General features: G+C 54.2%; 1 protein-coding gene across 2 annotated transcripts in view; it reads left to right on the top strand.

The window, feature by feature from the left end:
- Nucleotides 1–18,031, top strand: part of LOC311513861 (zinc finger protein 385C-like) — a 195,395-nt gene that overhangs the window by 60,486 nt on the left and 116,878 nt on the right. The window contains exon 2 of one of the 2 annotated variants that reach the window (XM_084616005.1): nucleotides 13,059–13,298. In XM_084616005.1, coding sequence (XP_084472131.1) covers nucleotides 13,059–13,298 — 240 coding nt within the window. Of the gene's footprint in view, nucleotides 1–13,058; nucleotides 13,299–18,031 lie in introns of those variants that run through there. The other variant, XM_084616004.1, reaches the window with a different exon arrangement.

Genomic DNA, 18,031 nt, shown 5'->3' with positions numbered 1-18,031 from the left:
TAGTCCAAGGAATTCCACTCCTACCTAAGCGCTGAAATAAAGGCCAGGCTTTCCAACGGGCACCCGATGAGCTGAGCTCTCCGGAAAATCTGGCCACTTGCTTAACAGCCTAAATGAGAGCGGCGCCCTCTCGAAAACTGGCCCATGGAGCAGGCCAGTCTCCACCCCAGAGCCGCAGCCTATGCCAGGACACATGAGCGGACGAGGGCAGGAGCCGTGAATCTGCACTAGCAAAAGCCAGCTGCCTAATTCAGCGCTGGTTTGGCTCCAGCGAGGGGAGCAACGGAGGAATCGGTCGCTGGTGCTGAATTTTGCAGCCGATTATTGCTGCTGCAGTCCAGGGCCTGGACTTCACCTTGCTCCAGCTTTCGGCTGCTTTCATCTGCTCCCACCCTTGGTTTTGCTCCTGAGGTTAGGAGCTGTCATCTGCTTCCCTCCTGAGGCTGGTTGCAGCCAGGGGGGAAAAGTCAGGAAAAGAGACTGTGTTTATCCACAGAGCAGGGCCAGCAGGGCGGGGAGTGGTGCCAGCTGCCCCACTGCCCATATACCTGCAAGGACAAGCTGGGGGTGGGCACGGAGACTTTCCTGGGCCTTCCTGCTGGGAGTCACAGCGAGGGGCAGGTTAGCCTTGCGCGTGGCTGCGTGGAACCTCTGCTGATAGATTGGCCTGGCCTCCACCATTCCACACCCAGCCCTCACGGGGTGGAGGTGTCCGTTCACTACCAAGCTGGCGGGGGGGATTCAAACTGGTGACCTAGATGGGAACGAGAGCTCGTTTCTGCTGACTTCGTTTAGGAAGGATGGGCTTGTGCTTAAAGCACTGGACTGGGACTTGGGAGATTGGGTTCCGGTTCTGCCACAGCCCCCTGTGTGACCTTGGTCATGTCACTTCATCTCTCTGGACCTTTGCTCCCCCTGTGTGAAATGGGGTTGTCACTTGGTTGGGGCCGCTAACAGCACTGCTGAATATGCTGTGGCTTCCATTCTCAGGGCTGAAGCTGCCCTGACTCCAAAACTCCTGAGAGGATAAAGATGAAACCGTCCCAGTCTGTGTCTCTAGAAAATCAACCACAAATTGGAGTTGGCCTGTACGCCCGCTGCAGCCCGTATGCTGAAATGCAGATGATGAATGCTCTAACCTGCTGCTCCATAGTCATCAAGTTCCGTACATTTCACCCCCCATTAAGTCCCAAATCAATATGACTGGGATTTTCAGCTTCAGGTTAATTTGGCAACTCTCTGGTGGCATCGTAATGGCCCATCGGGGTAATTTAACCCCTGTGTCTGTCTCATACGGTTGGACAAAGATGTTGTGAATCTAGTGAGTCAATTAGGCTTGATAATAGGAGAATGTCCAGAACCAAGAGGGGGAGTTGGGTGAAATCCACTGTGTGTGTTCTTCGTAGGACGGGGCTGGGCAAAATGCAGTGCAGCGCCGCAGCAAAGCTAGTGCAGTTTCGTGATGCTTCTGAGGAAGCTTTGGGAGCGTGCTATGGTGCCTCACCCACTTATGTGACCTGAATTTCCAAAAATAATCCCCCGCTGGGCCTGGCTTAGTAACTCGGAGTTAATGCGGCCGAGCGGGACGCCTGGGGGCTTGTTCTGTGCCTGCTTGGGCCCGCTCCGACAGGAGCGTGGTGAAGGGCCGCGCTCGTTGCAGGGTTGCATGTGCTGATACAGGCACCCTATATAGCATCCTTCACCCAGAGATCCCAGCACGCTTTGGAAACTTTAACAGAGCCTCACGACTCCCCTGCTGGGTAGGGAATTGTTGTGATGTGCATTTAAAAAGGGGGTAAACTGAGGCACAAGGTGCTACAGTGACTAGTCCCATGATCAGAGGTTGAAACTCACTCCTGCCTAGAACTAGGCTGAGGCACAACTTAAGCCACCGAAATAAGGCTCCAAGCTTCAGTCCCGTCTAGACCCTGTGTGCAGGGGAGAATTTCGCTCTCAGTAGATAAGCAACAGAGGCGGGAATACAGCCCAGGAGTCCTGCCGCCTTGGTCCCACGTACAAAACACACATGGAGGATAAGTCATGACGTTGGGTGGGTGAGAATGTGAACCTCTCTGGGGCTAAACACAGCCTGCTCTCCGGTGGCCTCAGGCAGTTCAAATCCAGGCTCGTGTTCACTCGTGTTCAATGGCTAGGTCGGAGGTCGCTTGAGCATCTGAAAATTCAGATCCCAGACCTAGGAGAGATTTAACTCCATACCTTTCCCCTTAATGTCCATCTGGCTGCTCCGTGGGGGGAGGATGAGCTCTGCAGTTGAGCACTGTCTATAAAATAGTCCATTTCTTCATTTTAGATGTTTAATGCCTCCGGTTCTAAATTCTCTCTCGCATTTGTCCCTGCATTACACCCTGTTGCGATGTGTGCTTCTGGAGTTATTTAAAGAAGAGAGAGAGAGAGACCCGAGGTTATGGACTGTGATACAAGGCTATAAAAATGGCCGTAAAATGATAAACTAGCTGCTACTACGGCATGAAGACTTCCCTGCCTCATGGTTTCTTACTGTATTCAGGGTCTGGAGATGAAGATGTACCATGGAAATCAGCCAAGATGCTGGTGGGGGTTGTAATTCTGCGTTCTTGACTCGGCCTAGCTAATCCAGCTTCAAACAGCAGTGAGGACATAGCAGCTTGCGTGCCAGCCCAGGCTGCGACCTGGAGTTAAAGCTGACGTGCTGTACCCTCACTGGGTTAGCTAACAGCAGTTAAGAACACAGCTTTGTTTGCAGTGGGGATGTAGCCTGAGTCGCAATGAGATTTAGGCTCCTAAGTCACTTAGGCACTTTTTGAAAACTTTATCCTTTGTCTGCTTCCATTTCCCAGCTCAGGCTCCCTGAGCAAAGCACAGCAGTTCTCATTCCTTCGGTTTATTTCTTGCTGCCCCCTGGAGCTCTAACTGTGTCTCTGTCTTCCAGGCTCCTGCTGTACCCTCTCCTAGATTTTAAGGCAAGGAGGGATTGTTCCGATCACATAGTCTGACCCAGGCTGGAGAATTGCACCCAAGGGGAGAATATTTATCCCTCTTATTACAAATGGGGAAACTGAGGCTCCAAGAGATGAAGTGACTTTGCCAAGGTCACATAGGGAGTCTGTGGCAGAGCCAGATCTCCTGAGTCCCCAGCCAGTGCCTTAGCAGCAAGACTCACTGTCCTCACTTTGCCCCCCCCCCCCCCCCGGCAGAGGTCTGGCTTTCCCTTCCCTGCCCTGTCCATGTTGGCAGCTCAGACCTGGCTGTTCACCAGGCTTCTGCCCCTCATCACACTGCGGGCATTGGCTCATGTGTGCTGGGCAGCCCAGCACCTGCCCCTGGTGCTTTCTCACAGCCTCACCGTAAATGCCCCGCGGGCGTCACTTTGAGGAGAGAGACTCATGGGAGCACTTAGTGCCTCACTGCCAAGATCTCTGGTGGCATGACGGTCCAGTGACTCTGACCTTCTTTTATTTCAGAGAGATTTAGACATCTGTCAGGGAGCTTTTCATAGCTGTCAGGAGACCGTGCCCCTGTCTTGCCATCTGTGGAGCTAGGGAGGCAATTTCTGGTCTCCTGGGGACCAAAACCCATCGGCTCCAGGGGGGAAAACGCATCTGTCCGCTCTGCGCCAATGTGGAGCTTTTGCTGCCCGCCTGTGACCAGATCTGTCGGTCGACCTGGAATGGTGGCTAAAGTCTCGTGTGTAAAAGCTGTTCCATAGGAATTGCTGGAGGCCCGTCTAGCCCAGTCCTGTCTCCCGTGGCAGCTGCTTCAGAGGCAGGTGTAAGACACCCTGCGGGAGGCAGCCTTTGGATAACCTGCACCCAGAGTAAACTTTTTCCTACCCCCCCATTAGCCAGAGGTTTGTGCCCTGTCTCGGCCTCTGTGCATCGTGTAGCTACAGGCATTGACAAATGCAGAAGCTGACACCGGCAAGCGGCTGTTTAAAGATTGGTGGTGGGAGGGGGGGGTGAGTAGTGGAAACCACACCTGTTGCACTCAAGCAACCACTGATCTTATTAAGAATCAACTGAAGTTGCAGATCCCCTTGTAAAGTTGTCTCCTGCTGTGAGCCAAGGCCCCCCACACCCCTCCAGAGGAGAAGGGTGGTCTAGTGGGTTAGGACACTGGGGGGGCTCCAGCGACCCGCATTCAAATCCTGACTCAGCCACAGATGTCCTGTCTGACCTTGGGCAAATCACTCAATCTACTCTGTGCCTCAGTTTCCCTTCTGTGTACTGGGGATGCTATCTGCCTACCTCACGTGGCGTCGGCGAGGATACACTCCAGTAGTGATTGAGAGGGGCTCAGATATGGGGATGGGAAGTGCCTGGACAGTTCTCTTTTTGGGCCCAGCGAATGCATGTAGAGGACTGAAGGGGTGCACTCTGGCTGGGGTGAATTTCACCCATTTCAGCCAAGCAGTCGGCAGCTGTGAAAACACGAGTCTCCGGAGCTAATCCATGGGCCCAGATGGGCAACTAATCACCGAATTACAGAGCCGACGCCTGAGGAGCGGAACGAACACGGGAGGCACTGGAGAAGTTAAGTGAATGAGACAGGCGAGCATACGGCTGGAGCAGGCGTTTTCAGTCTTGTAACGAGAGCCGTGACGGGGAGCTGTGCTCTAATCAAGGCAACAGCGGGGCCTTTTTTTAAGACCAGTGAGATTGTTGAGATATTTAGTCCGGATAACGTTCCAATTTTAGCTTGGCTGCCCTGGCTGCAATCATGGTGAAAATACCCAGAACGGTAAAAGGAGGGCATTGGAGAGAGAGAGAGAGACACACACACACACACACACACACGTACGTCTTGCCACGGCTGCTGTGTCGGGACATGTGAGGCTGGGCTGCTCTGTCCCCTCAAGGTTCACTGGTGTGTTGTCATGCATCCGTCAGGCCCAGATTCCAGACCCTCGTCTCCTCAGAGTTTGTCTTGCTTTGTTGCTGGTTTGTTTCGGCTGAGGCTGGAGGGAGGGGGCTGGGATGCTGGTCCCACGCCGCGGTGGGCTGCAGGGAGCAGCAGGAAAAGGTCCTGTAGTCCCCAAAGCGCTAAACTGCCACTCGAGAGACCTGGGTTCAGTTTCCAGCTCTGCCACAGACTTTCACCTTGGGTGACCTTGGACACGTGACTCCATCTACCGTGTGCCTCTCAGTTCGCCGTCTGTGTCCAAGCTCACAGAGGGCTGTGAAGATCAGATCCAGCAGTGATTCACAGGGACTCGGCCCCCGTCGTGCTGACAGCTGTATCATCAGTAGCACTGTGCCGGGGGCCAGGAACAAGCTGGGGAGATTGACAAATCCCAGAGCTCAGTCCAGTGTGTGTTGTCTGACCCATGGCCATGGCACCGTGGGGCATCTGCACAGCTGCCGTAGCCGGGTGGTCAGCGAAGGGCTGGGGGGGGGGGGGGAGGAGCTGTTTCTACAAGGGGGCAGGACTCTGAAGCCCCTGCTGCCCAGGAAGGTGCAGAGGGTGTGCCCAGAGAACGCCAGCATGCAAACAGCGAGCGGTGCTCGCAGCTGGGGGTGCGAGCTGACTCCCCCTCTGCAGGTGCCGTTCCCCAGTGTGTGAAATTCAACCTGGGCATAGGGCCCACCAAAGGCATAGATACCACTCAGGTGCCACCCAGGCTCTCAGAATAGGGCATAGGTGATTATCGTGCCTAGACCCCGTGCTTGCCGTCTGCCTGGGAGGGATTTCAGGATTTGCCGCACAGGAACCTCGCCTCCACCTTTCTTACGAGCCTGGCAGAGTTACTAACGGCCCGGCTCTGAAAATTCGCCCCCAGAGGCTTCCTGGCAGTGCCCCTCCGAGACCTTGTGTAGTTAGTTCCCGCCTCCCCGGCCTGTTCTGCCACGGTTGTGTTCTCTTGCTTTGCCTTCGAAAACCAGAGGCAATGGGAGGGAAAAGCGATGAACTGGAGAAAGGGTCACATGAAAAATAAAAAGGGGGGGCAAAAAAAAAAGGTTAAAAAAACAACCCCACCCAAACCCTAAGAGTCCCTCTGAAAGGAATCAGAGGCAGAAAGCGAGAGCTTGTCCTGTGTAAATCAGAGAAATGCACCCGGAGTGGATCCTTTTCAATCACTTGTCACAGTCCCTCTTTCTGCCCTGTCCTTCTCTCTGCTGGCTGCTCCTGGGTGTACGAGCAGAGGCAAGCAGCAAATCCCAGACGTGTTTGCTGGCTGCTGGGTCAGTCGATAATGCCTACCTGCCTCTCAAGCACCTCTGAGCATCCCAGTGCAGCTGGCACCATGGGTTATCGTGCATAGTGGTTAGGTACCGTACATTGCAGGATTCCAGAGTTGGCAGAGCAACGGTTTTGTTGTTTAACTCCTTGCTCTTGCAGCAGGAAAACTCCGTTCCACAGCACCTATGGCAATCACAAGTGTTCAAAACCCATGAGTCAAAAATCACGAGACTGGCTTAAAAATCGTGAGTTTTTTTTTTTTTTTAAATACATTGTGGGTTCTTTTATTTTGAGCCTTTGGAGGAGGTCACGGTTTAGTTTTCCTCCACCAGGGGTAGGTACTTAAGGGAAGACCCACAATGCCACGAGACTCGTGATAGACTCATGAGAGATGACTGTGACGAAGCAGGACTGTTCTTAATGTTTCCTCTGAATAGTGTGGGGGTGCCTCAGTTTCCCCTAGGCAGTTCTTAAGTATGTAGGGGGTGGGGTGTGAGATCATTGCAGAGCCCTAGAGGGCAGGTGTGTGCAGGGGTCTGGACACAGAGAATGGCCGACACCCTGTTTCCTGGCAACTGATGGCCTGGGCCTTCCCTCTCTGCAAGGTGAGAGCTAAAGGGTTGGAGAACAAAGGAATCAGGTGACCTCCTGGCCCGGGAAAGGGACAAAGCCCAGAGGAGGAGGGGCTGGAGGGTGAGTCAGTTTGGGGCTGGCTGGGACATGGAGTGAAGTGCAGATGGGATTGTCTGGCTCACTGCCCCCCAAAATGGACCCAGCTGAGGGGTCCGGTTCTCTGCACCTACAAGCTCTGTGTTAGACCATGTTCCTGTCATCTAATAAACCTTCTGTTTTACTGGCTGGCTGGGAGTCCCGTCTGACTGCGGAGTTGGGGGGCAGGACCCTCTGGCTTCCCCGGGAGCCCCGCCTGGGCGGACTTGCTGTGGGAAGCGCACGGAGGGGCAGAGGATGCTGAATGCTCCGAGGTCAGGCCCAGGAAGGTGGAAGCCGGGTGAGCTGTGTGTCCTGCAGACAGGCTGCTCACAGAAAGGAGACTGCCCCAGAGTCCTGCCTGGCTTCATGGGGAGCAGTTCTAGAGCATCGCCCAGGGACTCCGTGACAATGACAAATGCTCTTTCCAACTTCACGAGCAAGAGTCTGAAAAAATTAGCCTAGCGGTGGGCTCCTGAGTCCCTCCACCAAAATAAGTGGCCCGATTTTTAGCAGTGCCACATACCCACCAGTTCCCATTCACTCCAGGGTGCAGCGGTTTTCAAAACACAGCCGCCTGTGTAGCTGGGTAAATAAGGATTTAGGGATTACGAGCCTGCCCGATTGTATCACTTGAACGGTACAGCTGTAGTGAAGCCGGTACAATGCTTCTGTAGACAAGACCTCCCTGGGCCCAAAGCAGGTACCAGAAGCCAGCGTGTCCGCTGTGTCCAGCGGAACAGCAAAGCTCCAGGCCTCTCCAAGCACCATAGCTCATTCTACAGCTCGAGAGCCGCCCAGGCTTCCTCTGGAGTTTGTTGTGATTGAGATATATCTGGGCCTGGGAATATTGGGAAAGCTCTGAAGTGGGCTAATGATGGATAACTCCCCCCGCCCCCATCGCCCACACCATAAGGTTGATTGTATTGTGGAGTGGCATTACAGTACGGTTCTAATTATTGTTCCGTGTAATTATCACTAATTCATCTAACCATGTTCTGTTCTGTGAAGGTTTTTATACCACCCTTAGCGCCGTCGTTTCTGAGAACGTTTCCGTCGTGCATTAAGTGACCGGACGGACCTCAAGTGACTGATGTCAGTCACTTCTCTCCGCTCTGCCCAGGGGAGAAGTGGGGGAGCAGCCTGCTGTTTGTTTGGGGTTTTATTTTGGGGGCAGTGATGTGGGCACCATGCTGTGTGTGTGAGCGAAAGCTGGTCGGAGCAGCGCGCCTGTCGCTTGGAGAGGATGGTGCTGCAAGGTTGGATGGTTCTTGGTCTCTACAGACGTTCGTCTCCTGTCTCACACTGGTCCCTGGGAAAGCACCGTGTCCGTGCTGCGGACAGCTCTCCTGTGCCTGGAGCGTGGGGTTGTCCACCATGTTCCTTGTCCTGGAGCTTCAGATGATCTTAGCTTTGGAGATAAAGGCCAAGACCTTGCCCGTGACTTGCTGGTCCCTGGAGGGCTGGCCTAGGGGGCGTAGAGCAGGTGGACGTGCTGCGATGTTCTGTACCGGTTGGGCTCCCTGGGGGCGATGGCTTCGTGCCCAGGTGTAGCGCGTTGCTGGAAGCTGACTGGAGCTCTCTGAGTCACCGTTGGCTCAGGGTGAATGCAGCCACTTCCCTGCAGGCCTCAGGCTGCAGATGGCCCATCCCCTGCCACTTGTGCCTCCCCGCAGCCTAGTTCACCATTGCCGCCTTGTGCCATTGCGTCTGCCAGCAGGCAGTGTGATGTGCTGCCGAGTCAGGACGATGGTGTTTCACGCTTGCTTTGCCCTAGCATGAACCACAGTGTGCTGCACAGTGACGCTGAGCAAGGCCAGTGGCCATGCCCCATGTTCTCCCGTCCCCATTATTGCCAAGGGACACGTGCTTTGTTATCTCCTGTTTGTCCAGACGACTCCTTCCCTGGCATTGGGAGGCCGCTTCGAACAGGGTGGTTCAGGACGGTCACCCAGCCGTGTACAGACCAGGATTAATTGAGAGGTCGTCTTTTACCAAGGTCGTCTTCTACCTTGATTAATGGGCCTCCTTGGTCCTCTCTCCCAGTATCTTCACACGAGCTTTTCCTATTCCACTAGGGCCGTGTTAACTGCCTCGGCTTTACTGCTGCCCTGCTCCTTCCCCTGCAGCCATGACTAGCTCAGGATGCTGCACCCCTGCTCCTCCATTGGAGGTGTGAGTCCAGTCACGTCCGCATGGAGACGTGTTGGCTGCTGCTGCTTCCTTGGATTTCCCCTTTGCAGCCTGCTGTGACTTCATGACGGTGCATGAGATAGAAACATAGGCTCTATGTTTGTACAGCACCTAGCACATGCCTGGACTCCTAGGTGCTAACACAGTACAGAAAATAATAATAATAATAATTTGGGCATTAAGTCTCATAGCACATGTACTACAGACCCTGGCTCCTGGAGTCATGGGAGTACACCGGCTCTCAGCCTTCATTTCACTAGCTTTTATACTTGCAAAGGAAGGCTGGAAAATGTGATTCGAGTGTCACCGATGTGGCAACATCTGCCTGAGTTTGCAGAGAGCCTGAGACAATTGCTCTGAACTGTGTAGTGCATTTCAAGAGGGTGTTAACTCCAAGACCGCTGCTCTGGGGGGTGCTGGTAACCCCAACCCAGTAGAGGACTGTGTGAGTGGCAGTAGGGGGAGAGTGCGGTGGGCATAGCCCCCACTCCAGCAGGGACAAGCAGCTGGTGGGTACATGCTGCCTCCCACACCCCCTGCTGCCATTCCTGCTGCTTTCCCTGGGGTTCTCGTGTTGCTGCCCTGGCCTCTTGGGGTGGGAAGCCCCTGCCACTCCTAGTGGAGGGTGGGACAACGGGGTGGGGTCTTGGGGGAGTGACTCTGTCCCAAGGGGTTCCAAGGCCCCCTATTGCCATTTGCCAGACCTGGTCCCAGCCTTGCCCACCCTGCTCCCTTTCCAGCAAGCTAGGCACACTTACAACTTTTGCCATCTCAGGGGGAAAAGGAGAGTGTTTGCTCCCTCTTGAGGCTGCTGGGAGGTGCTGCGCCCTTGCAAGGGAAGAGCTGCTGAACCGTTCTGTTACCGCTTAGCAGGACGGGCGCTCGGGATGGGACGGCCCAGACCGTGGGTTCGGTCAGTGCCTTTCTCTTGCTGCTCCTCCCAGGGTTTTTAAGCTATTTCACCAGTGCAGCGGTTGCTGGGAGTCTTTCCAGCTGAGCGGGGCGTGAGCTGTGCCAGCCAGAGCCGCCGGAGGGGCTCAACGTCTCTGAAAACCTGGCTCTGCGGGCGTCCCAGGGTGGGCTCTGGAAAAGGGAGCCCCACAGAGCGTGTGGGGTTGGCGAGGGCGTAGGGGAGGTCATGGGTCTCTTTGTCAGTCACCTCCTCTCCCCCTTCCCCTGCTCCGAGAGGCCTAGAGAAGCGTTTCGGAGCAGAGGGAGTCGGTGCAGGGGTCGCTGGGGGACAGGCTCAGGCCTGGGTCGTACAGGAAGTCGGACGAGATGGCCTGGAACTCTGTGACCCTGACAGGAGACACCCCGGCTCTGCAGATAGGGTGGGGGAGGCCTCTAGACCAGGGGGCCGGGCAGGGCAGGGCAGCCTCTGACCTGCGCTGGTCACCGCGAGAGCTCGCTAACGGGACACAGCGCCGCCGGGCTCAGGGCTCCTGGGTTAGCAGCACTGCCCGGCGGAGGGCTCCTGAATGGGCCCGGTAAGGGGTGTCGTCCTGGGCCTGTATTAACAGCACCGCTACTGCTCGGTGCTTACAAAAACACCGTCCTCACCTGTGCCAGGTGGAGCTCGCCCCCCTGGTGACGGGACTGTTCCCAGGACTCCAGGGATGGGAGCAGGTGACTCGAAACCAGGCCTGCTGGGAGTTGAAGGCCAGGGGGGTCCAGTTCTCTGGGGCTCCCAAGCAGTGAGGTCTCTGCAAGGGGCCTGGGGAAGGCTCGGCAGCAGGGTCTGACAGGGATCTGGAGCCCAGCTGGGAGGGCTGAAAAGGACTGTAGGGCGGGCGGGTGGGGAAGCCCTGATAAAGCGCTAGGAAGCCTCTCTGAGCCTAGTGGCAGCTGCTGACGTGGCTCGCTGGGGATATGAGGGCTGGATGGTTCTGTGGAGTGTTTGATGGGGGTAAACAACACCCACAAGGGGAGAAGTGTGGCAGAAACACCAGCTGCCGTGGTTTGTTTGAGGCAAAATGGAAGGAAACTGAGGCAGGGCCTGGAGCCAGACCTGGGAAGCCCTGCTACAAGTATCTTTCAGCAAAGGGCTTTTAAGAGCCTTCAGCCTCACAACCCCGCCACTGACTGGGTAACACAGTGTCCCTGTTTGGTGAAGGGGCTTGTCCGAGTGCCCCAGGTTAGATTCAGGACATAGCCAGGAACAGAGCCTGGAGGTCACGGACTAAAGGCTAGAAACTGAAGCAATCCCCGGCTCTGGGAGGGAGTGGGGTCTGGTGGATTAGAGCAGGAGGGGCTGGGAGCCAGGACTCCTGGGTTCACTCCCCGGCTCTGGGAGGGAGTGGGGTCTAGTGGGTTAGTTTGGGGTGGGGGCTGGGAGGCAGGAGTTCTGGGTTCTGGCTCTGTGTCAGGAAGGGGAATGGGGTCTAGTGGGTTAGAGCGGGAGGCTGGGACCAAGTGTGTTAGGCGCTGTACAATCCTAGAATAATAGACAGCCCTTGTCCAAAGGAGCGTGCAGCCTAAGCAGACAAGATGGACAAAGGGCAGGGAAAGGGATAGAACATGCAAGGAGAAATACAAACTTACGTTCAACCTGAAGTGACAGGAATCCCCGATTCTCTGTCACATCCAGGAGGTCAGACTAGATGATCAGAATGGGCCCTTCTGGCCTTTAGTTGGATGAATCTAAGTGCCCGGTTCTGTGCTCTGACCACTAGACCCCCCCCGGGCTGAGTAGCTGCTGCTGAGCCAGTCGATCCCATATAACGCTTCCTGGTCTCAGGCACGAGCTTGTCTAGTAGGATGCAGGGACCTGCCTCGTGTCCCACAGACAGTAGCAGAACCCCTCTGTCCAGCTGGTCTTTGCGCTCCCCCCGAGGTGTCTCAGGCTGTCTGTACAGTGTGAGTGATAAACACCAGCTGGGGCTCTATCTTTCTCACCTTTTCGGGGCCCGCCTTTCAAGGGTGGCAAATGTTCCACGGGCCCCCAAACTGGGGTGCAGCCGAGCTGCTCCCTCAGTGCTGGCACATCTCGGAGGGCACCATTTTTCATTGTCACAGCACCACTGGGTGAACGAGCTCCTCCCTGGGAGCGGTTTCCCGGCTCCCCCTCAACTATCCTGTGCAGGGCTAGCTCCTGCCGACCCCCCAGACACGGGGATGCCTGCGGACCGAAGATGATTTCAAGCTCCACCAAACATGGCCAAAGTACCCCAAAAAACCAACCCCCAGCTCAGCCCAGTGTTTGAGTTGAAAGGGGGAAAGACCACACACGGCACAGAAGCGTGTGGTGGGGGCGGCCATCCTTCTATTTAAAGGGGCCTCCAAGTCGGAGCTGCAGATCTTACCTTTTGGCACCTCCACAGTGTCAGAGGCGGCATTGGGGACGTAAGGGCCAAATGGAAGGGTTTGGGCTGGCAGGTGCGATTAGCTGTGAGTGCAAAGCAGTGCCCCACAAAAGAGGAGGCTGTGATGGGCGTGAGGGTGGGTGAAGAACCCCCCATTTAGCACAGGCAAGTAAACGATGTCCTTGCAGTGGACGCTGAGCTGGCTTCAGGCAGGAGCCTCTTGTACTCTGCTTGCTCCCTGGGAGAGATTAGCTACTCGCCTCCAGAAAGCCAGAGGACACCGGCCATCCCTGGGGAGCTTAGAGGTCTGTCATTCACACCAGGATTGTTGCTGGTGTCAGGGAACTTTAGGGAAGTTCCGTCTTTCCCCATCCCAAGCCCATTGTATCCTCCCGGAAATGCACAGCTACCCACAGCTTATGCATTAGGTAATGCCTCATGCCTAATGCCAACTCCCTGAGCTGTGAAGGCTGTTCCTGTTGCTTTGGGAGCCTCTGCCGTACCCCTTCTCCTTAGACCCAACTCAGAGCGAGACCCTAGGCAGGCAGAGAAGCCAGGCAGGTGTGTGACCTAAACCTGCCTTGTCAGTGCAAGGTAATTCCCACCTTGCCTGGACTCAGTCCCTTTAAAATCCAAGCACCCGCTCACTGGGGGTGGGGGTTGTGCTTCCTCCCGTAGATATGAAACGACCGCTGAGCCTGCCCCACTCTGCTGAGAACAGGACCCACCTGGCCGAGACGGCGGGGAGCCAGTCGGAGCAGCGCACGAAGCGGGAGAAGAAGCACCAGTCGTTCACGCTGTGCGAGGTCTGTAACATCCAGCTCAATTCGCCTGCCCAGGCGCAGATACACTACAATGGAAAATCCCACCAGAAACGCCTCAAGCAGCTCAACAAAGGGAAGATGCCGATGGGCCAAGGTGAGGGGTCGGCCGGCAGGGCTACCGGCAGGGCAGCTGGAGCCCGGGGGCGCTGGGAAGGGCTTGCCTCTGTCGCCCGGCCCCTGTCCTTATGGGCGTAAGTTGGAGTGACGAACGGCCCGGTTGCGTGGCTGGGGTTGCTGCCCTGGACTCCGACTGCTGTTGCATATAAAAACCTACCGTCTCGGCCATCGCCAGCCTGCCCCAACAAATCCAGCCAATCAGGGGGTGGGAGTTAGGGGGATACCCCAAGCCCCCAGATAAAGGAGCGTCTCTGCCTCCTATTGGACGCCGGTCGCTCGCTAGGATCTCTGAACCCAGATGTCTCGGTGACCGTGCGGCCTGAGTTTGCCGCTCTTCGGTGTCCGCGTGCTGTTCCCGTGCGTACACGAACGCGGTCGCCAGCCGCTCTGGTTTGGTTTGGGTGCCTTTTGCGCAGCTGCTGGAACTAGAGGTGCTGTGGGGGCTGCCGCGCCCCCTGGCTGGACGTGGTTTCCATCATATCCAGGGTTGAGCGTTTGGTTCACTGGCTCTCAGCCCCCCCACTGAACACATTGGCCCAGCACCTCTGGCCTTTTGTGCACAGGAATGGCCATGCCGGCCGCCCTGGGGGATGGTGTAGCTGTTACGTGGCCAGGTTGCCCTGTTTGGATTCGGACAGTCTCCTCCCCTGGCGACAGGGCTACCTGTTTAGTGGCGTCATTTTATGATCTAGTTTCCCAGCACACCCATCTTTTGTAACTACCTCATGCTGGTTACCTTCGGCTGGCGAAACTCATTCCGTGTTGGTGCTAAGGGTGAAGGGTCAGTTTTCACAAGCACCGACATCACTGTCACAGGCAGGTTGGCCCTTGAAGGGGAAATGGGCCCCACTCCCCCGTGACACGACCTATTTGCTGCACCAGGTGGGGAGAAATGAATTGTCAAGCGAGAGCTGGTCCTGTGACAAACCTGGGTGCTGCATAGCCATCCCTGGCCAGGAGGGGACACTCGAGAGGTGCCTGACCCTGCTTAAATGTCCCTTTTCAAAAGCGAAAAGTCAGTGGAAGTCATTGGAAATCAATAGGACCTAGGTGCTTCTGAAAAGTTTCTCCTGCAATCCTTCTGCCCAGGGGTTTTGGAAGTGGTGACCTTAATAAAGCACCGTGAGGTACTGTGCAGTATTCACACAATGCTAAACGTAGATCCCTTAAATCCACCACAGCTGTCTTTTATGTTAAATTCTTTGCCATTTGTACTTTTCTGCTGCTCCATTTGGCTGTGCGTCATCAGGGCTCAGCATGGTGTTTGCACTGACGGGTCAGTGGACTGCTGACGGGTCATTGGTGAAATGTGTGCCGTTGTCTGTTGTTAGCTCATTTGGAGTCTCATGGTAAGCAAATAGTGATTTGTGACCTGCTGTGACATTGTCACTTGATATGTTTATACCATAAACTGCTCAGTTAAAAGCCAAGAGGTAATCTTTCCATTTAATTCAAACAGCTCTGCACCTGTGTTAGACCCAGGGCTATCAGGGAGTTCATGTTTTCCATTTTTGCTTCCTGTATTTATTGCCAAATTCACAGCTGCATAACTTATCTTAGCTGGCAGCCATCATGCTTGTCCTGAATAGAACTTGGTGGGCATTGCTCTTTCACTTCTCCATGTCCAGATAGCCACTGGGTTGTGCTTAGTACATCTGATTTGGTGCCATATGGTACTGTGATGTAAAGTCCTTCGCAGAGAATTCCCATCGTGTGCAGCAGCTCCTCGTACAGTCCCAGTCAGACGGTGCATGGAGGTGTCCTGGTTTTCCACCTAGAATTCTTCTATCAAACTCTTGTACGGTTGGGTCACTTCGTGTTTCTCATTTTGTTTTGCGAATGGGGAGCACCTCAGTTCTCTTCAAAGGCCTTTTCCTGCTGCTCCTCGCTTTCGCTAGACCATAAAATGCATCCATTGACGCGAAGCTCTTCACCAGAGCCCTTGTTTCACATTTACCCAGTGTGTTTGCAACTTCCTGCCCATTTTTCCGCAGTTTCTCTGTAAGGCTTCCCACTCTGTAAGGCCTGTTTCTGCCTCCGCTGATTTCAATGAAACCGCTTACAGCCAAAACCAACCAGTTGCATTTCATAGAATCATAGAATATCAGGGTTGGAAGGGACCTCAGGAGGTCATCTAGACCAACCCCCTGCACAAAGCAGGACCAATCCCCAATTAAATCATCCCAGCCAGGGCTTTGTCAAGCCTGACCTTAAAAACTTCTAAGGAAGGAGATTCTACCACCTCCCTAGGTAACGCATTCCAGTGTTTCACCACCCTCCTAGTGAAAAAGTTTTTCCTAATATCCAACCTAAACCTCCCCCACTGCCACTTGAGACCATTACTCCTTGTCCTGTCCTCTTCTACCACTGAGAATAGTCTAAAACCATCCTCTCTGGAACCACCTCTCAGGTAGTTGAAAGCAGCTATCAAATCCCCCCTCATTCTTCTCTTCTGCAGACTAAACAATCCCAGTTCCCTCAGCCTCTCCTCATAAGTCATGTGTTCCAGACCCCTAATCATTTTTGTTGCCCTTCGCTGGACTCTTTCCAATTTATCCACATCCTTCTTGTAGTGTGGGGCCCAAAACTGGACACAGTACTCACCAATGTCGAATAGAGGGGGACGATCACGTCCCTCGATCTGCTCGCTATGCCCCTACTTATACATCCCAAAATGCCATTGGCCTTCTTGGCAACAAGGGCACACTGCTGCCTCATATCTAGCTTCTCGTCCACTGCACCCCAGGTCCTTTTCCGCAGAACTGCTGCCTAGCCATTCGGTCCCTAGTCTGTAGCTGTGCATTGGGTTCTTCCGTCCTAAGTGCAGGACCCTGCACTTATCCTTACTGAACCTCATCAGATTTCTTTTGGCCCAATCCTCCAATTTGTCTAGGTCCCTCTGTATCCTATCCCTGCCCTGCAGCGTATCTACCACTCCTCCTACTTTAGTATCATCCGCAAATTTGCTGAGAGTGCAATCCACACCATCCTCCAGATCATTTATGAAGATATTGAACAAAACCGGCCCCAGGACCGACCCCTGGGGCACTCCACTTGACACCGGCTGCCAACTAGACATGGAGCCTTTGATCACTACCCGTTGAGCCCGACAATCTAGCCAGCTTTCTACCCACCTTATAGTGCATTCATCTAGCCCATACTACTTTAACTTGCTGACAAGAATACTGTGGGAGACGGTGTCAAAAGCTTTGCTAAAGTCAAGAAACAATACATCCACTGCTTTCCCTTCATCCACAGAACCAGTGATCTCATCATAGAAGGCGATTAGATTAGTCAGGCATGACCTTCCCTTGGTGAATCCATGCTGACTGTTCCTGATCACTTTCCTCTCATGTAAGTGCTTCAGGATTGATTCTTTGAGGACCTGCTCCATGATTTTTCCAGGGACTGAGGTGAGGCTGACTGGCCTGTAGTTCCCAGGATCCTCCTTCTTCCCTTTTTTAAAGATTGGCACTACATTAGCCTTTTTCCAGTCATCCGGGACTTCCCCCATTCGCCACGAGTTTTCAAAGATAATGGCCAATGGCTCTGCAATCACAGCTGCCAATTCCTTTAGCACTGTCGGATGCAACTCGTCCGGCCCCATGGACTTGTGCACGTCCAGCTTTTCTAAATAGTCCCTAACCACCTCTTTCTCCACAGAGGGCTGGCCATCTATTCCCCATGTTGTGATGCCCAGCGCAGCAGTGTGGGAGCTGACCTTGTTCGTGAAGACAGAGGCAAAAAAAGCATTGAGTACATTAGCTTTTTCCACATCCTCTGTCACTAGGTTGCCTCCCTCATTCATTAAGGGGCCCACACTTTCCTTGGCTTTCTTCTTGTTGCCAACATACCTGAAGAAACCCTTCTTGTTACTCTTGACATCTCTTGCTAGCTGCAGCTCCAGGTGCGATTTGTCCCTCCTGATTTCATTCCTACATGCCCGAGCAATATTTTTATACTCTTCCCTGGTCATATGTCCAGCCTTCCACTTCTTGTAAGCTTCTTTTTTATGTTTAAGATCCGCTAGGATTTCACCATTAAGCCAAGCTGGTCGCCTGCCATATTTACTATTCTTTCGACTCATCGGGATGGTTTGTCCCTGTAACCTCAACAGGGATTCCTTGAAATACAGCCAGCTCTCCTGGACTCCTTTCCCCTTCATGTTAGTCCCCCAGGGGATCTTACCCATCTGTTCCCTGAGGGAGTCGAAGTCTGCTTTCCTGAAGTCCAGGGTCCATATCCTGCTGCTGTCCCTTCTGCCTTGTGTCAGGATCCTGAACTCAACCAACTCATGGTCACTGCCTCCCAGATTCCCATCCACTTTTGCTTCCCCCACTAATTTTTCCCGGTTTGTGAGCAGCAGGTCAAGAAAAGCTCCCCCCCTAGCTGGCTCCTCTAGCACTTGCACCAGGAAATTGTCCCCTACGCTTTCCAAAAACTTCCTGGATTGTCTATGCACCGCTTTCTGTTGAGGAAGAAGGGGGATGTTTAGCTTGTCGCTCCGGCGTATGGGTTGAAAGTTCTGTGCGTCCTGTTTGTTTGTACGAGCCGCAGTTCAGATCAGGGCCCCATTGTGCTCGGAGCTTATGGACACATAGTCCTGACTTAGCTCTTTTATTCTAGAGCTTTTCATCTTTATGTCTCAAAGTGCTTTCCAACGGAGGGTCAGGATCATTACCCTCATTTTACAGATGGGGAGAATGAGGC

Source organism: Lepidochelys olivacea, assembly GCF_965140295.1.
Source record: "Lepidochelys olivacea isolate rLepOli2 genome assembly, chromosome: 27".
NCBI classification, from domain to species: Eukaryota; Metazoa; Chordata; order Testudines; family Cheloniidae; genus Lepidochelys; species Lepidochelys olivacea.
This window is presented reverse-complemented; position numbering and strand designations above follow the sequence as displayed.